Source organism: Fistularia commersonii, chromosome 5 (genome assembly GCF_037954325.1).
Source record: "Fistularia commersonii isolate RoL2024-O1a breed Wild chromosome 5, RoL_Fcom_v1.0, whole genome shotgun sequence".
In the NCBI taxonomy this organism is placed as follows: Eukaryota; Metazoa; Chordata; class Actinopteri; order Syngnathiformes; family Fistulariidae; genus Fistularia; species Fistularia commersonii.
This window is the reverse complement of record NC_141288.1, coordinates 12,121,045-12,147,698: the sequence shown is the minus strand read 5'-3', so window position 1 is coordinate 12,147,698 and position 26,654 is coordinate 12,121,045. Positions and strand designations below refer to the sequence as shown.

At 42.8% G+C, this 26,654-nt stretch overlaps 3 protein-coding genes across 5 annotated transcripts in view; 1 reads left to right on the top strand and 2 right to left on the bottom strand.

Annotated features, from left to right (window-relative positions):
• Positions 1–23: 23 nt before the first annotated feature.
• krr1 (KRR1 small subunit processome component homolog) lies at positions 24–4,796 on the top strand. Of its 2 annotated transcripts, XM_086146844.1 has the most exons (10): positions 24–102; positions 894–1,069; positions 1,230–1,364; positions 1,508–1,633; positions 2,094–2,177; positions 2,249–2,305; positions 3,201–3,371; positions 3,598–3,675; positions 3,851–3,947; positions 4,031–4,796. In XM_086146844.1, the coding sequence occupies exons 1-10, from the start codon at positions 27–29 to the stop codon at positions 4,183–4,185; spliced, it is 1,155 nt and encodes a 384-aa protein (XP_086002970.1). In that variant the 5' UTR covers positions 24–26; the 3' UTR covers positions 4,186–4,796. The 2 variants fall into 2 exon arrangements, with proteins under 2 accessions (XP_086002970.1, XP_086002971.1); XM_086146845.1 differs by lacking the exon at positions 24–102 and having other exon boundaries at positions 1,046–1,069.
• Positions 4,797–4,932: 136 nt separating this feature from the next.
• glipr1a (GLI pathogenesis-related 1a) lies at positions 4,933–9,007 on the bottom strand. The gene is made up of 5 exons (XM_086146846.1): positions 8,810–9,007; positions 6,614–6,856; positions 6,372–6,487; positions 5,853–5,935; positions 4,933–5,562 (listed from the first exon to the last, which is right to left on the bottom strand). The coding sequence occupies exons 1-5, from the start codon at positions 8,966–8,968 to the stop codon at positions 5,408–5,410; spliced, it is 756 nt and encodes a 251-aa protein (XP_086002972.1). The 5' UTR covers positions 8,969–9,007; the 3' UTR covers positions 4,933–5,407.
• Positions 9,008–11,269: 2,262 nt separating this feature from the next.
• sbf1 (SET binding factor 1) overlaps positions 11,270–26,654 on the bottom strand; it is a 60,647-nt gene continuing 45,262 nt past the window's right edge. For both annotated transcript variants that reach the window (XM_086146842.1, XM_086146841.1), the window contains 14 exons: positions 25,961–26,098; positions 25,757–25,852; positions 25,461–25,535; positions 24,613–24,785; positions 23,375–23,554; positions 22,398–22,499; positions 22,117–22,302; positions 17,302–17,428; positions 17,061–17,191; positions 16,601–16,945; positions 15,854–16,059; positions 15,676–15,763; positions 15,266–15,397; positions 11,270–14,845 (listed from right to left, as the gene is read on the bottom strand). In XM_086146842.1, coding sequence (XP_086002968.1) covers positions 14,747–14,845; positions 15,266–15,397; positions 15,676–15,763; positions 15,854–16,059; positions 16,601–16,945; positions 17,061–17,191; positions 17,302–17,428; positions 22,117–22,302; positions 22,398–22,499; positions 23,375–23,554; positions 24,613–24,785; positions 25,461–25,535; positions 25,757–25,852; positions 25,961–26,098 — 2,078 coding nt within the window. In that variant the 3' untranslated portion in view covers positions 11,270–14,746. The remainder of the gene's footprint in view (positions 14,846–15,265; positions 15,398–15,675; positions 15,764–15,853; positions 16,060–16,600; positions 16,946–17,060; positions 17,192–17,301; positions 17,429–22,116; positions 22,303–22,397; positions 22,500–23,374; positions 23,555–24,612; positions 24,786–25,460; positions 25,536–25,756; positions 25,853–25,960; positions 26,099–26,654) is intronic.

Below are 26,654 nucleotides of genomic sequence, written 5' to 3'. Positions count from 1 at the left end.
TGCGTCACTTCCGCTTCTGGTCAGCGATGGCGTCCGACACGGCTGAAAGCGGCGTGAATGAAATACGAAGTGGGAAAAAATCGAAAAAGACGAAGAATGAAGGTAAATTCTGTTTGCCACACGACGGGTTATTGTCCACAACCACCTAGATTGTCGGAAGTGGAGGTGTGTGTGTTTGCTTAAATGTTGACATGATGGGAGACGCGCATGCTATAACTAGCATCAAAGCTAAGTTTGGCCAGTGTGGTTCCCTTTGAAACAACTATGAAATAATATTACATCTCCGAGTCTATGCTATTGAAAACCACAAAGGTTTGATAGGTTCGCTGCTTTCACTTACATCTTTACACTAAAAGTGCAATGTCGTAGTGTTTAAACGAAACATACAGACAGCTACACGTGTTTCACGTGTTTGTGTCTCCCGGCAAAGACGCCAAAAAAAAAGGCAACTCTCAATGTTCTCCAACATGCTTTTCCTCCGCATGATATACCATTTTCAATATTATATGAAGTACGCATTTGTAATACAAATATTGTGATAAGGTTTTACTGAAGAGCAGAGCACAGGTGATAATAGCAATTCGTACCAACAGACATGAGCCCCGCCTACAGCGAGTCTGCGCATGTGCAGATTGCAAGTAAACATATATGGTTAACTGTTCAATATTACTGTGTCCACAGTCAATATTCTACAGTACACCCTCCGGTAATTTTTGCAAGATCTCAAGTAATTGAGAAATAAATAAATATGTACCTATAAACTGTCCTGGATACCTCCATGTTAAATGTCCATTACCTAAATAGTGACTTGTGTCTAAGTAACAAACTACATAAGGTACATAACAAACATATGAGTCTTGAATCCTGCTAAAGTTCTGATATTATCCCTTCAGTGGATGAATCGGAGCTGCTGACTGTTCCTGATGGATGGAAAGAGCAGCCTTTCACCAAAGAAGACAACCCCCGCGGCCTGCTGGAGGAGAGCAGCTTCGCTACCCTCTTCCCCAAATACAGAGAAGTCTACCTAAAGGACTGCTGGCCTCTTGTGGAAAAAGCTTTGGGAGAAGCAGTAAGTTCTTCTGACAAAAAGCTAATGCAATTGCCATGTCCAGTGAAGAAAATCTCTGATGAACGCTTAATTTAAAGTATTACTTTGATGGATTATTGAGTTATTTGGCCTCAGCCGTGCAGAGTCAGGTACTATGTAACATGTTTTATGTTTATTACAGCACATAAAAGCCTCCCTGGACCTGATTGAAGGAAGCATGACTGTTTCCACCACGAGGAAAACATTTGACCCGTATGCCATCATTAGGGCCAGAGATCTCATCAAGCTGCTCGCCAGGAGTGTTCCTTTCGAACAGGTGATGATCTCTCTGCTCACTCACAAGTTCTTCTGCCAAGCTGACTTTTTATTATGTTCTGCAGCAATTCTTTTGAACATTGAGCTTAATAATAGCAAAGTTTGTATTTTAACTTTCTGTTTGTTTGTTTTTCTTACCTCCAGGCCATACGAATTTTACAGGATGATATTGCATGTGACATCATCAAAATTGGGACCTTGGTGCGAAACAGAGATCGGTTTGTCAAAAGAAGACAGCGACTGATAGGCCCAAAAGGTTCCACATTAAAAGTGAGTCATTTCTTTTGCTGTTTAAAAAAGGTTGGAGAAGGAAGGTAACTCAGACTGCAAGGCGAGGTGACAGAGAGCTTGACCTTTTTGTTATTTCTGATCGGTTTTGTTTTTGAATTTCCTGTACTGACTTGATGAGATCACCTCAATTTTTCACTTTGCTTGCTCAACACATTTTTGAACTGGATCATTAAATATGTGGGTGAGGAGGCATAAAGCTTTGCAGATCAGTGGACTCTGTCCTGGAATGAGGCATGAAATGTCTGTGTAGATCATTTTCTGCTGGTTTAATTTCTCAGTCCTATCGCTGTTCCTTTCCTGGACACAGCAACACACAGTAGCATTTGCTACAAACACAGATACACATTACTTTAATGCAATCTTAGTTATCCGTGTCCTCCTAAGAGGTCCATCTCTTCAGTCACATCTTTTGCTCACAGTTTTTTTTTTGTCTTTCCAGGCGCTGGAGTTGTTAACCAACTGCTATGTAATGGTGCAGGGCAACACAGTGTCTGCTCTTGGGCCCTACAACGGCCTTAAAGAGGTGAGAACTTTGCTGTCCCCGCGCTTGCAATGTCAAAGAATGTAGAATTTAGTGTTCTGTTTATTTTTTAGGTGCGTAAGGTGGTTATGGACACGATGAAAAACATCCATCCCATCTACAACATCAAGGTAGGTTTTGCCTTTGGCTGCTGGCAGGGTTTCTTTCAGGCTGCAGCGCCACTGCCCGATGAAGAGGTTTCCATCCTTGTTCAGGATTTTCTGACTGAAAGAAACATCTCTCTGGGTTTTGATGCTCAACCTGGAGCTGAGGGCACAAAAAAATGCAGAGCAAAATGCAACAGTTTGATAAAATATTAAAATTTGTAATTGTCTCAGAGTAACAGGACATTACATTGCTGCTTTTGTATGTTGAACAGTTTATTCTCCTTTTGTTCATGTTCTGCTCTTAACATTCCAGCTCACATTAAGTTGATATTGTTTACGGGAACAAAAGATAAGCAATCTTAAGTTCTTTGTCTCACAAATCCCACTCGTAAAGGCCATTTGAACTTAATGGCATGAAAGTTCTGACAAATTATAGTGTCAACAAAACCAAATTATTAGAAGTAAGATAAAACCTTTTGAATTTCCCCATAAAAATCACCCCTGGAGTTTCACATGTAAACAGAGTTTCTTCCCAAATTTAGCAAAAGTGATGGAAAAATCTTAAAATGCCTTAGCGCTGTTTGCCCAGTATAATCGAAGATGGCCTTTGTGAGTGACAGTGTATACACTCTGAAGGCATCATTGGACAGTTTGTCCAAACTGACTCATGGAGAACAGTAAGTTAGACGCTATTGACTCAGGTCACACTATGTAGGAGGGAGTGATCAATAAATGTATTATTATAAATTATTTGTAAATGTATTACTGGTCAAAGTATCTGATGCCATATTCACTCTTCTTATCACAGCAAGTCATGACATTCCTAAGAACTGAAAATGTATCATATTAAAGGAACATCACCTCAGATAGGACTCAAAATATTTCCTTCATCTGTTCATCTGTGGACTGGAACCATCAGACCCTGATGATCAAACGGGAGCTGTCCAAAGACCCCGAACTACGGGCTCAGAGCTGGGAGCGCTTCCTGCCCAAGTTCCGCCAGAAGACACTGGCTAAGCGCAAGGAGCCCAAGAAGAAGAGCGAGAAGAAGGAGTACACGCCATTCCCTCCACAGCAGCCGGACAGCCAGGTCAGCAAAAGAAAACCTGAGGGTCTCGTTTACTGAAGAAAACATCAGTTTCACCTCAGTCAAACGCAAGCTGCAGGAACACCTGATTACCTGCTGCTTTGCCTCGAGACAGCCGAGTATTATGTTCTCAAGTGAAATACGATAGAAAGAGCTAACAGAGCTTATGTCAGCTTAATTTCCGACATGGTTTGACAGCCCTCTCTGTTTGAAATGTGATTGTTTGTAGGTTGACAAAGAGCTGGCCTCAGGTGAATTCTTCCTGCGGGAAAGTGTGAAGAGGATGAAGAGGATGGAGGAAATAAAGGTATGCATCATTCATAAGGTTTCTATCTGTTGTGAAGTTGTTGAACTGCTCTCATGGGTCATTCAGATTGCCTCAAGACTTTGCACGTGTTCATTAGGTTTGGTATTTCTACATGGTAACTCACATCTGGCAATTCAAGGCGCTTCACTAACCGTGTCAAATGTGTGTTTCTCAGATTCAACAAGCAGAGGCACTCACCAAGAAGCAAGAACAGCGGAACAAAGCCTTCATCCCTCCCAAAGAGAAGCCATTGATGAAGAAGAAGGGTAAAGGTAAATATCAGACTGAAGTCATCAGGCTAATCCCCTAGCACACTAAGACTGTAAATATATATAACATGATTTTATCCCTACAGCCCCCACGGAGGGGAAGCTGGACATTGAGGCGATCAAGGACAAAGTGAAGAAAGCAAAGACGAAGAAACTAGGGGCTCCTCCAGTGAAACCAGCTCCTCCTGCCGCCACCAGCAGCAACAAAAAGAAAAAGACCAAATTAAAAAACCAAGGGTGACCGGCAACCAGACACTCAAACCTTGAATAGTGCTGGTTGGGTCATGATGGGACAGAGTCAGGGCTCTGGAAGCTCGCAGGGGAGGGGACTCTAATATTGTCCTGTGACATTTTCGGATGCCATCTGTGTCAGATGACCGGCAGGACACCAGGGACTGATGGATAACAGCTGTTTTTTTTGTTTTTTTTTCTTACATCATTCTATATCCATGGGTCCTTCTTGGTAGGCTCTTTTGTTTAAGAATCCACTGGCCCAAGTCACATTATTTTATCTGAGTCACGGACTGGTTCTCTCCAAGCGATGTCACGGAGGCTGTTTTGCTGACGGAGAGCACAGTGAAATCACCATGCACATGTCGATAACATAAACTCCTGTTTGGAAGTACAAATAAATAACTGATCTGCTCACATTAATTTCCATATACCATAACAGAGAATATTCACACTGAGTATAGAAGATGCATATTACATACTCCTATTGGTCCAAAAGTTATGATTCAGAGTAAGGTCTCCAATTAGAAAAAAAACAATTCTGGGTCTGAATTTTAATTTTGATGAACTTTGACAAGATTCATTTGAACCAGACAAGAAATAAATTAACATTTCACTCGTTAACATTGTCATTGCTTCCATGTTAACAAATGCATGAGGTCAATGTTTCTTTAGGATTTGCATTCAATTCATCGGTCTTGCAGTCTTAAACTTCATAACCAAAAATGTAATTAGCCTAATATATCGTGAAATATTTTTTCACGTATTAGAAATTTAGAAATATTTTTCTAAATTTTGCATTACTGCTGAATACATTTGCCTCATGAAAGCACAAATCAAACAACTCATAAAGCAAATGTTTTTTTTAAATGCTGTCTCGGGTAAGAGGACAACAGTGACACGCCTGCAATACAAGTATTTTTGAATTTAAACAATTAAATATGTCAAACAGAATGTTGTGTCATGAGGTAATTAACTGAGTCAAAAGAGTAATGTTGGTCCTCAAGTAGGAAACCAACATTCTTGATGCAGTATAAAAGTTTAATTTGTAGGGGAAGTATCAGTTAATAAAATATCAGAGCCATTAGTTTGTTACACTGATTCTTATGTATGTTGATCAGCGTCTGACATAGGACATCTGCAATGTGAAGACAAATCAATATTCTAAGTCTGTGGTATAGATCTCTTAGTCTCTGACTGAATCTTGTGTTCTGCACCATATTTTCAATGATTTATTCATAATAGAAGATGTCAGGATAGAAGTAGTGAACGACAAAGGCTGCAAGAAAGGTTAGGACTAGAGCAATAAGGCGCGAAATCACAACAGCAGCCAAACTGAAGCGACCAGCCAGGGTGGATGTTTCCCCATCTTGAGTCCCTTTATAGCCTGTGGACAAAATGGATTTACTCATTTAATCACGTCTTTTGTTATATAAATTAACTAATGCAGTTATTCTGGAGCTACAGAACTGACTTGAATCCCATTCTTAGCTTCCTGCAAGGACATTATAAAGAACTTCTAATAGTGTTCACTACTCGTGATTTGCATTCATCCCCCAATCGATAACCTTCTAATTACATGTTTATTCTAGTCCAAGCATTTGCATTTAAAGTCTAAAATCTCTCAAATTTAACTCTCACAAGGTGAACTTTGTATGGTGCAGATTGGAAACTCACGGCAGAGGCTCTCCTCACAGGTCCCCTCACAGCCAGTGCAGGGCGTCCCAGATTCATACGGCCGCCGTGCATTCATATTCCCCCTGCAAGAGCCACCATCCAGCTCCGGTCAGGTATTGTTCACTTCTGCATATATTCTCTTTTCCACTCTCGTTTTGGGCCTGTACTTACATACACTGATATTTCACTCTGTCCAGAAGCACAACATATATTTATGTGTGCATTTATATATATGTATGCAGAATTATGAATGCATACATACATAAAACATAACAAAACAAATTTGTTTTTGTCCATGAATATGAATATATGTGTGTATACATCATATTTGACAAGAATTTAGTATTAAGCGATTGTGTGCATATGTGTACAACTATATACAGTACATACCTACATACCTATTCACACATATTTATTGTGCTTATCTTAAATACTCGGTATTCACACACATGTGCTCTTAAATATTATTGTCCTAAATCGACACAAACACAGCCGTGTTTCGAGCCGGTTTCCACTTACGCCGGCCCATAGTTACACACGAACATGATCCCCGTGGAACGATACTGTGTTTTCCGGATCCCATGCTCACACCAGTGCACCGCACAGCCCAGCTTGGAGCTCCTCGCCCACACGACCTGCAGGACAACCCGAGGTCACAAGGGTCATGGCTGACACTGTGTCACACACACACACACACACACACACATGCATCCGCGGGTCCGAGAACAGCGTTTAATGTGAATGAGGAAAAGCCCACGCACCTGCGTGTAGTGGCCACATATGCCCTGGCAGCTGTTGTCGTTGTAGTTGTAGAGGAGTTTTTCATGCACCCAGCTGTCGGTAATCGCGCTCCTCACGTCGAAATGTGACGGGGAGAATCCCGCCGCCCAGATGTTTTCTCCCACAGAAGTGAAGAGACCACCATCATTCGGCTCTGGATTGTGCTGAAATATGCAGCGCCTGGCCCAAGCCCGTGCCGTGACAGCCAGGCCCTCATCCCACATCTGCAGGAGTGCAAACAAAAATAAACAATGTATATTTCTATACTATACTATTCTAAGAATTATTCATTTTTTTTATGTTGATTTAATGTTTTCCAGCATATCAGCTGCTGTGCACCTGGAGCACCTAACTCAGGTTTTTTGCTGTCTAGATGAGCATGGCCTCATTATCAATCCAGCTAAGTGCCCATTTTGCCTGTCTGATTGAATTCTTGGGGCACCACATTTCACCGCAGGGCGCATCGAGGGTACAGGCTGAGTCTGAGTTCCCTGACCTGGCATCAGTCGAGGAGTTCAGGAGTTCTTGGGAATGGTCAATTTTTTACAATCGGTTCCTCCCGCATGCTGCCCACCTCCTTCTGCCACTTCATGGGGCATTGTGGTCCTGACGGGCCATAGAAGCGGTTGTCTGGACTCCGGAGTGGGTTCGGGCCTTCAATGGGGCCAAGCGGGCCCTAGCTAATGCGGCCCTCTTCATCCATCCCGCGTCTATGGCTCCTATGGCATTGACGACCAATGCATGTGATGTTGCCGTGGTGGCTGTGGTTGAACAGCAGGGGGTGAATGCCTGGCAGCCCCTTGTGTTCTTTAGCCTCAGATTGCAGGACAGTGAACGTAAATACAGCATTTTTGAGTTGTTGGCACTGCCGCATCTGGCAAGGCAAAACTTCCGCTTTCTTACATTAGGCTTGTGGCTGGAAAGGCCAAACATGTTGCAGATTGCCTGTCATGGGTTCTTGTCTGTCCTGTGCATGTTGGGATTGATTTTGTGGCTACGGCCACTGACCAGCTGGGAGACGCAGACATCCTCGCCCTGAAGTCATCCCACACTGGCCTTGAGCTGGAAAATTTGCAGGACGGTGGCCCCACCCTTCTCTGCGATGTCTCTGCTGGCCGGCTCCGTCTGCTGGTTCCCATAGCTTGGCAGCGGCGACTTTTCGACTGTGCACTTGCTCTCACACCTGGGGGTCTGAGCATCGGTGAAACTTGCGTGTGCCAAGTTTGTCCGGCCTGGTATTCGTAGGAATGTCAAGGAGTGGGCGTGTTAGGGTACCGCTTGAGGCATTTCCAATTCTGGCCAGGCGTTTCGACCACGTCTAAGTCGACCTGGTGGGTTCCCCAGCCCCTGGTGGGTTCCCGGAGGTGGTCCCGTTGTCTTCCACAACTGCTGCGGACATGTCTCCGGCTTTTTTGTGTTCTTGGATCACCGGCGGAGCTCATGTTTGATCGCTTTGTGTCCGTTAGGCATGACCTCACTGCTTGCCTCTGCAGCCCCCATACAATGGGCTGCTCATGGTGCTGGAGGTGGACCTTAGAGTTTTGCGTTGGACATGGGCATGTGTAGGGAGCGTGTCACGCGTGGGGGGGGGTTCTTTATTAAAGTATTAAACTCCTCCACACCTCTGCCATCTTTTCTCGGCAAAACAAGCACCATTAATACTACAAGTCCCTCAATGCAATATGAGCGCTGTGGTGCATCAATTGAGTGCCGGTAAGTGCGAGCCCCAGCCGCTCATCAGCTGGCCTTTCTCTAACACAACTGTTATGTGATGAGGGGAGGCTTTCTTTCTTTCTTTCTTTCTTTCTTTCTTTCTTTCTTTCTTTCTTTCTTTCTTTCTTTCTTTCTTTCTTTCTTTCAGGCTACAATGCCACATGTTGGACCATGATGTCGAACTATCAAAGACTGTGGCATCCAACAGAGCCCAATTCAATTCCCAGCTCATGCTGAGCTTTACTTCACTTAATAATAATAATAATAATAATAATAGTAGTAACAATAATAATAACAACAACAGTAATAATAATCATAACAATCATAATAATAATATTTTTTGACTGTCCACCATCTATCTATAGTACTGTCCAAGGCAGTAAAATTCTAACTTCATGCCAAAGGAATGATTTTGCACACATTATGTTTTTCGATAAGATAACGTATTTGCTAACATTACTCACCATGTAAATCATGTTGCTGGCAGGGGGGCTGACAGAGGACCTCGCCTTGTTGTGCTCGCTCACGCATTCTTCAATGAACTTCCCATCAGTGATTTCTGGCAGTGAGACTGAACACACCCTGGTCCCCAGGAAAATCCAGAGCCACAATGAGACCTTCATGCCTCACAAAGTGAGACAAAAGAAGGAAAAGCAAAGAGGTTTGTGAAAGACAGCATCTAACAGAATAACAGGAAATAGCTTACTAAACAGGAAGACGAGCTAGGGTTTTCAGATGTAGAAAAGTGACTTAATTAGGCTACGTGTGACACACTATATTTATCCATATAACAAGTAGCGCTCGTATGTTACAGGCAATGCCCCTTTCAAATCATCTGCTTGGAAATAGCGTTATAAGGTCATTTGATAGCAATAACTTTGCCCTGCTTCTGGATATGGGGTCATTGCCGTGACAACATAATATGATGAAACAGGAGTTACTTCTAGAAAGCACTGTTTCTCAACCTTTTTTTGAGCCACGGCACATATTTTATATAAAAAAAAATCACACGGCACACCACCAAATACATATGTCAAAAACGTTTTTTAATGAAGTAGAATCAAAATGCCGTCTCAATTTACTTATTCGGGGTGAAAATATATTGAATTACCGTAGATTTGTTGAATTGCAATGCAAATTTCCCACTGATGTGCAACTTTTCCAGAACACTCTTCAATGTCTGCAGACATGTCATCAATATGTCCGGAAATGGTATTATTTGAGAGCAGGACCTGGCCTATATCTGTAACAGCGCCAGGGCCGAGCATTTCTTCTACAATGATTTTGCAGGAAGGTGGTATTAATGTCTCTGTCCACATTGGGTGGATTTAGCAATGAGTTCAGCAACTTTGTAGCTAGCTTTCAGAGCTTTCTCACTCATCTTGGTGGTTTTCATCGGCAATGCCGTTTCTCAGTCCATTAACGCAGATGAACAAAAAAGTCTGTTTTCTTATCTTGAAGTGAAGGGTGTTTAGTTTGGAAATGGCGTTTAAGTTTGCTTGAAACCATGGCACTGTTGGTTCCCCCAGTACAAGTAAATTCAAATGCAATGTAACTTTTGTATTGTTTTTGAGATCACCTTTTTGGCTTTCTTCTGAACACTGCTCATACTTGGGCCTTCATCTGGGTCACAATGTGGATCAGAGGCTCCTAATTGAGTACTTTTTCTTTTAAAATATTTATCCATGGCGTATCACTGCCACTGTCTCACTCGAATCACATCACTAATTTCTCTGCTGTTTTGAGCAACAAGATAGATACAGGACTGTCACAGAAAATTAGAATATTGTGATAAAGTTCTTTATCTCCTGTAAAGCAATTACAAAAACAAAAAATACTTTTTCATGATATTCTAATATTTTGAGATAGGATTTTTGAGTTTTCTTAAGATGTAAGCCATAGTCAGCAATATCAAAATAGTAAAAAGGCTTGCAATATTTCAGTTGATTTGTAATTAATCCAGAATGTGTAACATTTTTGTTTTTGTAATTGCATTACAGAAGATAAAGAACTTTATCACAATATTCTAATTTTCTGAGACAGTCCTGTACACAGAATAATTCACAACCTGTTACTATCTAGTGGAAGAGCATTTAATTGCTCTGCCTGTCACTGCATGCTGCCCACATAGATATACGTACAAAGACACATTACTTCTGTTGAATAAATAATTCTTGAACCAATCAGGTGAAAGTGGGAATTTTTCCACGGCACATCTCATGATGTCTCATGGCACAATTATGTGCTGCAGCACAGTGGTTTGGAATCACTGTTCTGGAGAAACTGACATATTGTTGATACTATTGGTGCTTCCATTCAAGCTATCACCATGCCACTAACAGCTGTTGTTTGACATTTCAACATATCAATGATATGTCTGATGTTCTGTAACATTCGACCTGGATAAAGTATGGACCGATATAAGATTTTTTCTAAGACTTGAGTTTTTCAAATGTTTTTTTTCTTTTCATTGTCATTTTATTTAATTCCACACTCCATTCCGGTTATCATGCTTGCTTTTTAAGTTGAGCTGACCTAAAATAAATATCAAAAATAAAATTAAAAAAAGACAAGAACTCTGTTGGCTGAAGGCCACAGCAGCCTGGATGTCAGAAAAAAGCTGCTATCGTGTTGAGAAGGTGTTATAAACCACAAAGACCAAACTTGCAACAACATGCTTAAAAGATTTCACTTTGAATCATGTGCTTATTGGCTGGATTAAATAGCAAACATCAAATATCTAAATTGATTTGTTTCATATGGATGTTTGTCTAATAAGTCTTAATATATTTTCAACCTGGCATCCCCTTAAGTTTGACTCTTTGTCATACTTTTTCTTTTATGTTTTTTCATGGTCAAAATACAGGTTAATATTTCAACGGAAGTAACCTGTAACTATTAAAACAGACAAAGAACACAAAAGATTTAACCCACAGTTTTTATTTTGATTCTAAAAACTATACTGACATGATTGACAACATTACCCGGCTCAGGAGGTCATTTCTAAAATATAAAAAAGTAAGAAAAAAAATGGAAAAAAGGTAAAAATAAATAAAAAGAAGTGTGTTGCATGGTGATGAGCTAGGTCTAAGAGAAGGACAGATTAAGTCTCCTCTTTGCTCCATCTGCTACTTGTAGCCTCTGAGGTGGGAGCATCTGGGGGCCCTGCACACAAACTGCACAGACATCATTTATTATTCCAAAGATTTTTCTGCTTTTTGGTCAATTTCTTTGATTGAATCGCTTGTAAGGATTTCTTGAGGAATTTTTGCTTATTATTTCAATTAAGGTCTTGCAGGAGAAAAGGGCTTTAAATTTATTTCTCTTCAGTCTATTCTTGTATTTTCCCCCATAATGAAATGAGTGAAAAAAAAGATAATGAACAAATAAGCAAAAAAAAGTTAGATTATAAATGAACTTTTAAAAAAAGAAAAGGTAAGAGACAATTAGCGAAAAAAAAAAAAATCAAAAATGATGCACAAGAAAAGTGGAACAGGCTTTTAACAGCACCAAAAAAATTCTGGACTTGTTTAAAATCAAATTATTTTCAACTTTTCACCCTGTTTCCAAAAACTGTCAAAGTCTCCCTCCCGTTGTCTCACTGGCGATCTAATGAAGAGTCAGATGAGCAGACAGCGGGGAGCGAGGGTTTAACCACTTAATGTGTCTGTCATTTATTTAGACTGCCATCAAAACTTGCATCACACCCACCTCCTGTGGGAAGGGGTGGGGGTGGGGAAATCCAACCAGCCTTAAAAACTAGCCCACAGGTCTCCAATCACAAACACACACCCCTCTGGTTTGACTGAGTAAGGACAACTGTGTATACAAAAAAAAACAAAAAAAAAAAAGACATGAGGGTTTTTGCTTATACATAAAAAAAAAGCATTAGTCACATTAATACAGAAATGAGCAAATGGCACATTGATTTCCTAATTTAAAAATAAAGTGGTGCTTGAGGACCTTTCTTTAAGGAGGAGACAAGTTAAATAAATTACTACAATAAACGTTACATACAAATCTGGAGTAGTATATACATAGGAGTTAGACGCAAAAAAGAAAAAAAAATCTACAATTTCAAATTTTTATGTTCAACAAAGACAGCAGTAGAACCATTTTTACATAGCACAGTTACCAAGAGTGGGTTGGAAAAGTTGTGCGTGTGTGTGCATGTGTGTGTGTGCGTGTGTGTGTGTGTGTGTGTCTGTGTGGGAAGGGGGTGAAGTAACCTTTTAAAAAAAAAAAAAAAAAAAAAAAAGGGGGGGGGGGGGGGCTGACTTGATGCTGGAATCCTTCTAGCTAAACATACTGTTTCTCTACAAATCTAACAGATGTAGACTCTTCTATGTACAAACCCCAGTTCAGGCTTGTAGGCGCTGAAGTGAAGACACTGGTGACGACACAGCATCTCACCAACCGTCACTGAGTTCGACCTCAAAACTGTCCCTGGCTTCTCTTAAGGAGGGTTCCACTATTTCTTTTTTAACCCCGTGCCCTCCTGGTCGCAAAAACTCTAGATAAGTTGAGTTCAAATTGGCCGAACAAGATGTGCGAGCTGGCTGGTCATGAAGCCAGCGAGTCACTAAACCCCACACAGTTTAACCTCTTCTGGATCAATTTGGAGACGACAAATAATGTCAGCTGTTCCAGGACTTGTGCTGCCCTCACCACTGGATACATCACTGTTGGCCAGGCCTCTGGTCTCCAGAGTCTCCACGTTATCATTTTGTGAAGTTTTACCGCTCTATTGTAGTGCGGACCGGCAAAGTGACAGAAAACTGCACAAAGTGGCATTGGACAGTAAAGACAAAAGCAATTCTGCTTCTTCTAATTCAAAAAAAAAAAAAAAAAAAATCACCATAAGTGAACAAACCAAGAAATGTGGAACAGTGACCAGGCGATAACGGAGGAGACGGAGGGTCCATATATGTGGTTTAAGAATACGAGAGCGGTTTAATAGCATATGGGAGCTTAAAAACAAAATGTTTGTCCTTCAAGTATAGTTTCTGCATAGTGAACTCTACCGGGCAGACAATAATACTTTGAAAAATGATGTAACCATGCAGTTAAACAAGTTTTGTGTTCAAAAAAAAAACAAAAAACAAAATTAATGATAGCTGTTTCTTTCACATGCAAGTATGTGCGGTGTTTGTGGGTCGGTGTAGTTTAAATGACACGGTGAAGCCATTTCTCGAGTGTCTCCCAGCCCGGCCAAACTTCCTGGGGGCAGAGACGACACAGGAAGCAGCTGTACAACGTGTAGGCTTTCTCTTACTGATCCTTTTTTCTTTTAGCCAGACTCGGATCCAGTGGTTAAATAAAGTAACGTTAAAAGGCTGGGGTTGATTTAAAAAAAAAAAAATAGTAGAACTTTCCTTCATTTATGACTCGTTCACGCCTGTCTCTTCAAGCCACCGTCTCCAAATCACCCCGGATCCTGTCCCCTCCTATATAGTTTTTTAAGACGTTACAACATCGATCCCTCCTATGTCCTTCAGCATCCCTTAAACGTCTGAATGAAAAATAGTGGTCGTGCTGATTTCCGAACACGTGTAGCTTAGTGAGGGAGGTGTTGTGTACTTTGTAAACACTCTCGGTGAACACGCACCGACACACTCAATACCTGACACACTCTAAATCTACAACTGGCGCTCTTTGATCTCCGTTTTCACAGTATATCCTCGTTGCCTTTTCTCGTGACGGGCGACAATCTCCTTCCAAATATTGACTTGAGATTCTGGAAAAAAGAAAATCCTTCATGACCTGTTAAGAGAGGGCCCAACCCCACCACCCTTTGCGCCGCAACACACCGGCTTCATCTTAAAAGGGAAGAGCACTCCTCGTATTCCTCGTGTTCATTTTGGTCCGTCAACCCGCAAAATAGTTCCCGTCAGAAGCCGTCCAGTCCGTTCCAGTCCGGTCCGTTCCAGTCCAATCCAGCGGAGGAGTCCACATCTGGCTTGGCAGACTGGAGGCCGCAGCTCCTTCGTCATTCCACCTCCCAGTGTGTTTTCTTAAAGGGCAAGCAGGGCGAGCAAAAACGAGAGCAGGTAGGAGAGTCTGGGAGGATCTTCATGCTGCTCCGTGCGGCAGGACGCCGTGACATCCAGCGCATATAGTGGTCAGACCGTCGGGGAGGTGAGAGGCTGCAGCTACTTCATGACACAACAGCAAGTGGGTCTTCCGGGGGGACTTTTTTTTTTTTTTTTCCTTTTCCTCATTTTTTATACCAAAAACATTGAACTATTAATGCAGGGTAATTTGTTCAATACAGAAGAGGGTAAAGCGGTGAAAGGCCCCTGGGCCTCCCCGCTCCACTGGTATTGGGCAGCAGAGACGTCGCCACTGCACATGTTGTTCCAGGTTGCATTGCTCCTTTTATTGAAGAGTCTGCATCCTGTCTAGGCATCGGACAGGCAGCTCTGTACGCTGTCCATCCACAGCTGTGCATTCAAGCTGTCCTTCGCACAGAAGTTGTACACTCGCTTGGTCGTCTTGAGCTGGAACGTCAGAGGGCAGAGCATGAAAATACAGATTACAAGTTTTGTGTCTGATTCTTTAGTTGTGTTACCTGAGGTTTTAATAAGATCCCTTTCCATAACTTAAAGAAACAATGTATGACATCACTGTTCATGAGAAAGTAAATGCACAATTCATTTATTTTCTGATTACATTGTTGTTTGGTTATTCCATCAACTATATGATGAATTGGCTTAGAAAATAATAATATAAATATATATTTGCATTACTGATGAAAAAAAAAACAGGAATATTGAAGTAATTAAATCTTCAAAATATTTTGGTACAGTTAGCCTTACTCTCATTCTCAGTTTTCTAGGTTTTCCAGGGTTGTATGTACTCGAAACCGTTTGCATGCACACCGTGTGCATGATCTGCTTTACTGCCTCAGGGCGACTCACATCAAAGAAGGCCTTCTCCTCAATGTTTTTCGGCGCTCCCATTGCCGGCGCCCCCGGTATGACAGACTCCACTTCAGCCAGCTCGATCACCCCTTTGCAATCTTTGTCCTGCCGGGACTCGTAGTATCTCAGCTGAGGGGGAAGGAGGGGTATCTCAGGAGGACTGAGAAGCTAACATGCTAGCTGCTTTGATGCTAAAGTTATAGTATTGCATTTTTTTTTGGATCAACACAAGAGAAGCTGCATTGTAGTTGAAGGAACAGTTGCTTCTCCTGCAGTTTAATCGTGTTCAAAAGGACTTAAGGCATACTCCTGCCCCCTTCTAGTGCAGGTAATAGGCTACATTCATTTACATAGCTGTTAAGTTAAAGATTATCTGTGAACTGAGTCGAAAAAAATGTTTGGCTCACCTGATGTTTGGTCTTATCTAATACGAACCAGCGGGGTTTCCATGGTTTCAGCAGCGCCCCTTTCTTGTACAAGATGCCTTCGAAGCTTCTGATAGGAGAAAAAAAAAACAAAACCCTTGAGATTCAGGCTGGAGGAGAAAGAAAAACACCCAATCATCGTAGAAGGCCATATACGAACCTGTTTTCACTCTCAGTGCTCTGGAACTGGCTGTAGAGCGTGCTGGTGCTGGGCCGACCGGCAGCTGGTGTGGAGGTGGCACTGGCCTCACAGTCCAGAGCCAGGTTGATGGAGGATCCCACACCGCTCTCCTGAAGGTAGACGCCCTGAGAGCGCCGCTGGTGGCCCAGGTTGGATGACATCAGCAGCGAACTGGAGAAAGATGGCTGAGGGAAAAAGAGATAGGCACCATGAAAGAAGCCGTTCCATAATAATTATCACTTCTATTTTTGTCTGACATTCATTGACAGCAACAACTTGTGATGTTTTTTTTTAATTCATGTTGTGATTCTACAGTATTAATGACGGTTTACGCCATCCTCGACCTACAGCGTTTTGAGGTTATGTCGCCGTCTCCCATAAATATATTAAGTCTTCTTCAATCATTCTGACGTACAATGTTAAAACAAATTTCCCATGGGAACTAGTTAGCATGAGGAGCAGAAAAATGCAGTGCCTCATCCCACAGCACTTTTCGAGTGGGACAGCTATGTTTACACTCGCCAGCTGTACTTTCGTTTTCATTTGTGTTGTTTTTTTTGGAAACTTTTGCCCTTCCTTATGGGTCCCAAGCTTAAGTCAGACTCTTCTGATAGCAGTGCTTCGAAGGAAACGAAAAGCCATTTCCAGTGAAATTAAATTAATATCTAATGAATACCATGAATAGTTTCCCAAGACAAAAGTGCAGTGAATAACTTTTGGTCATACCTTGCTCTCCAATTTGGCCTCAGCTCTCTGTGTGGTCTTGATTTTATCCCACATGTCCTTCCACTTCTCTGATGTCTGGCCCAGCTCGGCCTCCAGACTCTGCAGGTCTTGCAGTAGCTTGGTGATGGCGTCCGGTACAACCTTGCTCAGGTTGTCATAGCACGGCCACACAACACACCGCTGCGATTTGGGGCCGCTGCTGTCAGGTTTGTCAGGCACCTCTTCTGCCACGCGCTCCTGCCGCCCCCTTTGCTCCCAATCGTAAGACGGTCCCTCAGACAGCGTCTCCTCCGTGTAGAAGTCCCATACCTTCAGGTTGGAGATGAAAGTGTACGGCCGCAGCACCTTGTAGAAAAGACAACCCTCTTGTTAGATCAAGCACATGACGCTCCTCCTTTTCACTTAGCAGAATACTTGCAGATGTCTACTCTGTGTGTGTTGTTATGTGTGGCGTGCTCACTTCCTCTTCTTCGGGAGAGAACATGTAGTTGTAGAAGATGGGCGTTTTCTTGTTGAGTCTGTCAATGTAGTCCCACACTGACTTGCACACCTGAGGACTTCTTCTCTCACCCTTCTCCTCATAAAGCACCCCTACACATAGTTACACAGACACACACACGGATAATGAAGATCCATCTGTTTCACACACAAACACAGTTCAAGAGGGTTGATGAAGATAAGCGACAAAAGGAGGTTGTTACCGAGTTCGATTCGTTCATAGTCTGAGTCCAGGAGGAAGGTGCGGAAGCGGTTGGAGACATAATGGTAGGCCAGGAACTTCAGGTAATACTGGCTGAACTCAAACTCCATGGGGAACTGGAGGTGAATCTGAGGAAAGAAAGCGTGTTTGGTTTGAATGGAGTCAGTGCCACTCTATTTATGTACAAGACACCCTTACACAAGGGGATGCCTGCACATGGAAACAGAATGTTTATTTTTTCTGTATTTCAGCTATGTTGGTACAAGATGCAAGTGTATGGTACAAGTGTATCATAGCATTTAAGGGAAAAAAAACATCTTAAATTGTTTGCGACAAGTACTTACAAACTAGTTTTGGTTACAAAGCAACACAACTTTAAGTATTGTAAAACAAATAGTCTATTAAAAAAAGAAAACAACATATATACAGCTAGTCTGTAATACATTCATAAAAAAAAAAATTAAAACATTCAGCTGAATCATCATCTTGTCAAAAAACATAGCCGGGTCTTCCATCAAACTTTTGATGCAGAACCCAGATCAATAATTAGCAAAACCAGAAGTCACAGACAAATTAGTATGTTTAAAAATGGGCTCACTGTACACAATCTCTCTATGTGGACAATTGTGTGTGTTGGTCCTATTTAACGACAAGTCTTATGATGAAATTCACTTTGGTATACAGATGACTTGGGACCCAAGGATGTGCCTCTAAAAGAGGTCAAAGTCAAAGTCAGCTTTATTGACAGTGTCTGGACATGCAGAGAAATCGAGATTTCTCCCAATCCCGCAGTAAGTAAAGTACACGCAGATATAGACTGATATTTGAGTAGCAGCAGATTTTTTTTTTTTTACTATTTTAGTAACATGATTGTATATGGACAATAGCAGGATGAAGGTTTTCAGTGCAAAGTAGCAGTATTGCAAAAAAAAAAAAAAAAAAAAAAAAAAAAAAGAAGATAGTGATAATGTTTCAGTATGTAATCAGAGTCCAATGCAGACTGGGGGGGGGGGGGCTCAGCAGCCTGACAGCCTGGTGTATGAAGCTGTTGATGAGTCTAGTGGAGTGGGCCCGGAGCCTCTGGTACCGTATTATCCACACTATAAGGCACACCAGATTATAAGGCGCACCTTCAATGCATGGCCTGTTTTAAAACTGTTTTCATATATATAGGGCGCACCACATTATAAGGCACATAGAATAGAAACCACTGTAGTGGCTGGGGTTGCGTTAATACATCCACCAGATGAAGGTGCGCTAAAGGGAATGTCAACAAAACAGACAGATAAGTCGGTCAGTCAAACTTCATTAATGGAATACAAACTAATGTTCTGACAACTCCGTTCACTCCCAAAACAAGTTGGTGCATTCACAATACGGTACCGTAAGTACTGGTAGCTCTTCCGGTATTTGTATCGCCTTTGTTGAAAACAATGTATTTCCGACTCCATTTGTCACAGTTCAAAGCTTTCCATAAAAACAAAAGCACTAAGAAGGACCGCCTCTGAATTTAATGATGTTCATGTCGCTGGCTAGCGATGTTGCCTACATTCAAATAGTGACTGTAGCGACGCTTCTGCTTGCTGCTCTCTGTTCAACGACCCACTGTTGGAGTTTGTCCTCCAACTGTGGCCATCTCGCTTAATTTCTTCGGAAACTCTGTTTAGTTCTCTTTATTTGGTGCAGGTCATCTTGTTGCTTCCTCCACTTCCGTACCATTGATTCATTAATGTTGAATTCTCTCGCTGCTGCTCTATTACCATGTTCAACTGCGTGGCTGACCGCCTTGAGTTTGAACTCTGCGTCGTAAGCGTGTCTCTTGAAAGGTGCCATTTTGGAGTCTTTTTAGTCACACAAGTAATGTAGGACTGGAATTCCCCTTTACTGTTTTTACAGCTGCTACTTCGGCAACGCCCCCTGACTACGGTGGCCATAATTAACCAATACTGATCCATACATAAGGCGCAACGGATTATAAGGCGAACTGTCGGTTTCTGAGAAAATTAAAGGCTTTTAGGTTCGCCTTAGAGTGCAGAAAATACGGTACCGTCTTCCTGAAAGCAGGAGGCTGAACAGGCAGCGTGCTAGGTGGCTTGCGTCACTTTACAACTGAGAGTGCTTAACAGTTGAGGTGGGTGGTGTGTATGTCTTTCAGTCAGGGGTGTGGGGCACAGATGATTCTTCCAGCCGTGTTCATGATGTGTTGTAGTGCTTTTCTGTTGTAGTCTGTGCAGCTCTTGCCCCACACAGTTAATCAGGACACTCAATGGTGTTCCAGTAGAAGGTGTGCATGATGGGTGTGGGGGCTTGAGTTTGCGAAGGAAGTAGAGGCGCCGCTGTGTCTTCTTTGTCAGTGATGCATTGTTGGTGGTCCAGGTGAGGTCTTCACTGGTGAGCGTGTCCGGGAGTTTGGTGCTGCTAACTCTCTCCGCAGCAGCGCGATTGATGGTCAGTGGGGAGTGCTTGGTGTGGCCCCTCTGGATGCCACCACAATCTCCCTGGTCTTGCGGACGTTCAGCAGGAGGTTACTGTCTCTGCACCACGTGTTTAGAAGGTCGACATCCTTCTTGTAGTGGGTCTTGTCGTTCTTGGTGATGAGACCCACCAGAGTCGTGTCGTCTGCAAACTTCAGCATGTGACTGTAACTCAGCAGGGTGAAGAGCAGGGGACTGAGCAGGCAGCCCTGGGGAGCCCCTGTGCTGACTGTGATGGTGCTCAAGATGTTGCCAACTCGTACTGCTTGTGGCCTCTCGCAGAGAAAGTCCAGCAGCCACTTGCAGAGGGAGGTGTTAAGCCCCAGCTGTAGTTTGGTGATCAGCTGTTGGTGGATTATGGTGTTGAACGCTGAGCTGAAGTCCAGGAACAGCATTCTCACACATGAGTCTTTGGTGACCAGGTGGGTGAGGGCTGGGTGGAGAGCTGAGCAGATGGCATCCTCTGTGGAGCTATTGGCACACCTACTCTCTTCTAGAGTAGGTGTGAGGATGGTTCTGAAGTGTGCCATGACTAGGTGTTCAAAGCACTTCATGATGATGTGGGTCAGGGGCATTAGTCATTGTAACTGGATGGGGCGGGTTTCTTTGGCACAGGTGTGATGACAGTGGATTTGAAGTTTGACGGACAGCGGGTTGCCTCAGGGAGGTGTTAAAGATGTCTGTGAAGTTTCTCTGCACAGTCCTTCAGCACCCAACCAGGGATGTTGTCTGGGCCTGCCGCCTTGCAGGTGTTGATGGTGGAGAGTGTTCTCTTCATGCAGGCGGCAGACAGGCAAAGGGTTTGGTCGTGGGGGGCAGTGGGGTCTTCTGTGGATGAGTGTTGTGTTGAGCCTCAAACTATTTGAAAAGCTGTTGAGGTTGTTCAACAGAGATGTCATCACAGAGGTGTGGCACAGTCTGTGAGGGTCTGAATGCCATGCCACAGGCTCGATGCGTCTCTGATATCCTTGAATCGGCTGGTTATCTTGCTGGTGTATTTGTGTTTGGATTTCCTGATGCCGCACCAGGTTGACTCTCACTGCTCTCAGGCCAGTTTTGCCCCTGGCTCTGAAGGCTCTGTCTCTGGTCCTCAGCAGCAGGTGGACATCTCCTGTATGCCATGGTTTCTGGTTTGCTTGGGTGATGACAGTTTTAGCGTGGATTACATTGTCAATGGATTTGCTGATGTGAGAAGTAACAGTGTCTGTATACTCCTCAGTGTTGGTGTGGTAGAGGTAGTCCCATCTGGTCACACCCGCATCTTTTTCTGAACCAGTCCGGTGACTTTCACTGTGGGTCTGTAAACCAGGATTAGCGTAATAGTGATGTGTTCAGAGAGTCCAAGGTGGGGGGATTGTATGCTCCTTTGTGGATGGTGTAGACCAAATTGAGGGTGTTGTCTCCTCTTGTAGCTAAATCAACATGCTGATGGAGTTTTGGGAAATCAGGAAAGCCCTGATGTTAGCATGATTAAATTCTCCAGCAAGGATGAGGAATCCATCTAGGTGTGCTGTTGCTCACTGATGGCCTGATAGCGTTAACTTAGTGCTACATTCCTGTCACTACTGTTGGAGGTGGGAGGGAAGTAAACAGCAACTAGCAGAATCCCTGTGAGTTCCCCCGGCAGGAAGAAAGGATGGCACTTAATCATAAAATCTGCCAGTGGTGAACAGTGTCTGCATACCACCACAGCGTCCCAGCACCATGCGTCATGGATGTAAAAACAGACTCCACTGCCGCAAGTCTTTCCTCCATTTACAAGTGCTCTGCCTGCTCGGTGGCATCTTAGTTATTCCAGTTGTACAGCAAAGCCCAGGATGTTGTCATTTAGCCACGTTTCAGTGAAGACAAGGACGCAACAGTTACTCATGTTTTGATTCACTGTCCTCAGAAGCCTTATATGATTCATTTCATTGTCCAGAGATCGTACGTTTACCAGAAGGACGGATGATATGGCTGACCAGGAGGGTTTAGCTGCTAGCCTAGCGTGGATATCTTCGCGCTTCCCCCTCTTCTGCTTCCTCTTACACCGCTTGCGGCGCCTCCTTTAGTCTGAGCTCTTTGATTGTCTCGGTTTGTAAGCTGTCCATCGTGTCACGAGGCTGGCTTCTGTAGATGTTCAGCAGATCTTGCTGACTGTACTTGTAAGCTGGTGGCTAAAAGCCCGCCATACGCTAAGAAGTATGGTAAATCACCTTAAATGTGCGTCTACACGTGTTGCCATCTATTCTAAGTCCTATTTTGGGTCCAGTTTTTTTCTTTTTACAATAATAAAAGTTCTGTGCGCTTGTGTGTGATTTGGCCTTATTTCACATTAGAACAGAATTTTTGCCTAGACTCACCTGGTGCACACAGTCAAGGAACTGCAGGAAGACGGGCGTGAACCCGCTGCTCTGGCTGCCCAGTGTTTGAGCTCCCCGGTGACTGAACCTGTGGCCGAATGACAGCCACTCCTTCTCTACCAGTAGCCGGAAACCATCAAAGGTTCGGTAGTAGGGATCGGACAGCAGCTGCACCAACGAAACTACCTGCAGACACAGGGATGGTCAGGGAACTTTCAGAAACTGAAGCCTAAAGCTAAAGCTTTGGATGAGTTATAGAAGACATTTTTAGCGGTTCAAACCTGTGTGGTAACGTCCCAGCCATCCTCTAAGCTGACCATCACAGAAGAGCCTCCATCTAGTAGCTCAACCACCAGGACTGACACCTGTAGCACTTTGTGGAGCTACATACACACAAAGTTCATATTAAAATCTGAGCTGAAACGATCACTTGACTTGTGTATAGGTTTTAACTATTTTAATGAACGTAGTGCATTCCAACACATATAAGAATCTGACCTTTCCCTACCCCTCCAGTATCTTACCCTAATTCCCTCCGCTGAATAGTCAAAATTTTTAATTTTAATAGTCTTTTTGTGCTTCCATATTCTTACAAATTTCCTCTTTCATTTATCTTTGCACATAAATATTCTTCAAGCTTGTTCATATCATAGAAAAAAAGATCAATCCTCCTGTTCTCTGTCAGTTATACTTTGCCATCATTAGCTTGTATCACACAGGCTCAAATGGACATCGCAGGGCTTGGTTTACAAGGATGACCACAGAGTGAGGTAACCATGGTGTCCTGTCCAAGTGATTGATGCAAACTGCATGATCATCCAAAGCCTCTCAAGCTAATCTCTAGACTGAATCATATTTGCAGTGTGTGTAAAAATAACATTTTAACTACAAGCTGCAAATTTTTGGCCTTTTGAATGACAACTTAAGGCAAGTTGAGAATATGGAAAGCAGAAGTCCTGAAAATATGATGTCTGAATAAAAACTAACTTCTGATAACATTAGGGCTGTTTAACTTTTTTTCAAAGGACCAGCTTGTTCCTTTAGATTTTTTTGCTAAAAGTTTAGTATAACCAGGGCTTTTTGGCAATCACTATTTTTTATAAATAAAACAGGAAATAACTGTGATCCGCTTGTGTTGTTGGTATTTCTGGTTCCGTACTATCACCTATCTATCGCTGCCTTAGAGTACTACATGCCAGCTTTTAAGAAAATGTGATAAGCATCAGCAAAATAGACAGTTGTCATGGTGATCACTAACCAGCGCCATCCATTCTGACTCCTCCAGGCACCGCAGGAAATTCATGTTGGTGTCATAGACGCAGAGGGTGCTCGGCACGCAGGCCTTCATCAGCTTCTTAAAGCTGTTCTTTACCTGACGGACGTCGCACACCTCAATAGGCACAACCTCCCACTGCTGGAATGAGTCTTGCTTTCCTCCCTGAATACGGAATGACAACAAAGGGTGGAATAGTTCAGTTCCTTTTGAAACACTTTTGTTGCCAAGGCTTTTCCTGCAATCGTTTTCTTGGCCCACATCCACCACTAAAGATTTAAAATAGAGCTTAAGGGTGATAGAAGAGGAGGACCACATTCCCGGAAGCACAACTTCCTGAGGAGTGTGTCAACTGGATGGTGGGTTTTGCAGGTAAGCGCTTTTGTCCACTGTTTCACAATAAAAAATGATCAATACAGCTCCATAGCAAGTCATCCATCCATCTATCTATGTTCTATACCTTTTGTCCTCCATGAACCATAAAGTTCAACTTAGATATCTTAGACAAGATAAAGACTAAGGACTAACAACGCTCATATTCACAGCTATGGCCAAGTAATCCAATGTGGAAGTTTTTGGCTTGCTCGAGGAAGTTAGAGCATGAAGTCATCCTTCTCTGTAATGATATGGTGCCCAATATGTCATCAGGCCACTCTAAGCACAGGACTAAGGCTTAAGCAATTATATAATTGCTAATATGAATGATATGAGAACATTAAATGCAGCCACAATTGATTTTCTATTTTAAGAATTCTGATGTCACAGCTATTTTCTTTGAGTTGGAAAGAATAGTAAACATGGTCGTGAATTTTCTTCACAATTATTCATGAAGAAAAAAGATATTGCAAAAAAAAGCACAAAACCATTAGAGATATCATACAAACACCATAAATTCATTTTTAATTTTAGCCCTACAGTGGAAATTTTCTCACAAACCATCTCATCCCTGTTGAGATGGGTTGTATCTCAACAGGGATGTATCACACCCTAGGCAGTGATACAGATTGAGTTGTGCTGAGTAAAACTCTACTTATGATCTGACTTTGAAAAGTTGAACTATGTAAAACTAGAAGTTCTGTTCTTTATGTTGTTGTAATGCATGCTCATGTTTTAGAACAAAACAATATTGTGTAAGTGTTGTATATGGTGGCTGCAGTGGCCTGTGGGACGTGAAGAGGAGACATGGCGCCTTGGCTTTGCACTGTAAACAACTCATTAGTCACCTTGAGCTGAGCCTTGTCTCCAATGATGTAGAGGTAGGCTTTCTGCTGACGGAGGAACATTGCCTCGCTTAGCCCGCCATTTGGCTGCGGAGATTCCCTCCCTGCAAGGCGCGTTCCGACGTCGGGGTTGTATGAACTGAGGCGCCCACTTCCTCGGATACTGCCCCATTTACCTACAAAAGTCACACACACACACACATACACACGCACAGGTGCACGCACAGACACAACCACAAACACAGAATACATTCTTTATTGAATCAAGAGATTAATTCTGAACCTTCAGGAACTTCTTTGTGTTAATCAGTATTCACAGAGTCATTCCTGTCAATCATGATCAAAGTGGTTGTAAAGCAAAATCATCCTCTATGATGCTTGTCTATAACATGAGTATAATGTCCACAGCTACTGAACCTACTAGCCATGCTGGTAAACAAAATAGAAAGGACTAGATATAGATTGGTACTCAGGACTCACTATGAAAAGGTACCCAGTCCAACGTGCTAATCCAATATCAACAACAACTAAGTTATGATGCGACTCCTGATTGTTCTTGACATTCGAGAGACAGGAGAATCAAAGGGGCACGCCAAATAGGATAGTGGAGCTAGAGCAGCATGCACACGCACGCATGTGCCCACGCGCTCCCGCGCACGCACGCACACACACACACACACACACACAGACACACACACACAGCAGTTCTGAGATCAACACAAGCAGTAAAAACAGACCATTAGACTGCAGAGACAGCACGATACTACAGATGACATCAAACAAACTGACGATATTGTTAAAGAGTTTTGATTGGTTAGACAGATATGGAAGGGGGGTGTAGCCTACTGTACCTCTAGGAGGGTTCCTGGCCTTGCCAGACACTTTGGGCTGAGAGAGGGAGATGACTTTCGCCCTTTGACCAAGAGCTAAGGTCAAATGACAGAGATGGCCCATTAGCTAACAGCGCTACACATACTGATCCCACACATGAGCTGCCAGGGAAGCTTCTGGTCCAAGTTTCTCTAACATATCGACACACTTGAACCATTATTCACACATGTGGTTTTGGAACCGGGGCTACAACAGCACTTTGACTGAGAGGGAGCCTACTTGGGCTCTCTGTGACACCGGCACAGGTGTGTCTCACCTCCTCTGCTGAAGGTCCCAGGAATGTCCTCCTTAGTGCCCATCACCTGCTTCATCAGAGCACCAATTTTTGGCTGCCTCAGCTTATCCGATGAATCTGCCAATGGAAACAACCATTATTTTTGCCATGTGTTATGAGACTTGCAAGCAGCGATGTTTACCTTTCATTAGTCAACTACTGCGCGGCACATGCTTGTCCACCCACCTGAGGTGCTCATGTGAGTAGAGGTGAAGCCGCTGAGTGTATTCCTGCCACTGTTCTCGCTGTATGACGGCATGGAGCTGATAATGGCATGTAGGTATTTCTCCTGCTCAAGACTGGTGGAGTCAGCTTGAGAGGGCACTGCAGTGATAACATATTTGTTTTAAATTAATACATGGAGGTCTGCGATTTATGCCTGTGTTTGTGCGTGCACATGCATCGGTACTGTACTGCATATGCATGTATTGCCCCCTTTTTTTTCAAATTACATTAAGTCTGATCAATATTTGTATCAACATCAACTATCAATGTATGTGCGAATGTAAAATATCAAAGGTCAGTATTTAGCTTCAAAATGTGATCTATTTTTTGAATAAACATTAACAAATGCATCATTAATATGTATATAACAATTTGGGTATGTCCTCCGGGAATTATAATCAATCAAGACAACAGTCAAGACCACATCTGATGCAGACCCACTGATCCACGATGCTGTTAATAGATTTATGATGTTTTTGAGTTGTTGAGTAGACTAACCAAACCCAAAGTCCATTCAGATAATAATTATGTGTATGTCTGCAGTTTAACATCAGACCATATACAGTACAATGTTTAACTTAACCTTTCTATGACTTGCATGATTTGCTTGTGTATCTTTTTGGAAAATTCAATGAGGATATGTAAAATGGAGAGG

Coding starts and splice junctions, on each gene's coding strand:
- krr1 (XM_086146844.1), top strand. CDS start 27: ATGGCGTCCGACACGGCTGAAAGCGGCGTGAATGAAATACGAAGTGGG. Junction 103..893: donor GAAAAAGACGAAGAATGAAG/GTAAATTCTGTT, acceptor TTATCCCTTCAG/TGGATGAATCGGAGCTGCTG. Junction 3,372..3,597: donor CACAGCAGCCGGACAGCCAG/GTCAGCAAAAGA, acceptor GATTGTTTGTAG/GTTGACAAAGAGCTGGCCTC.
- glipr1a (XM_086146846.1), bottom strand. CDS start 8,968: ATGAAGGTCTCATTGTGGCTCTGGATTTTCCTGGGGACCAGGGTGTGT. Junction 6,488..6,613: donor TATGTGGCCACTACACGCAG/GTGCGTGGGCTT, acceptor GTTGTCCTGCAG/GTCGTGTGGGCGAGGAGCTC. Junction 5,936..6,371: donor GTGTGTAACTATGGGCCGGC/GTAAGTGGAAAC, acceptor TGGCTCTTGCAG/GGGGAATATGAATGCACGGC.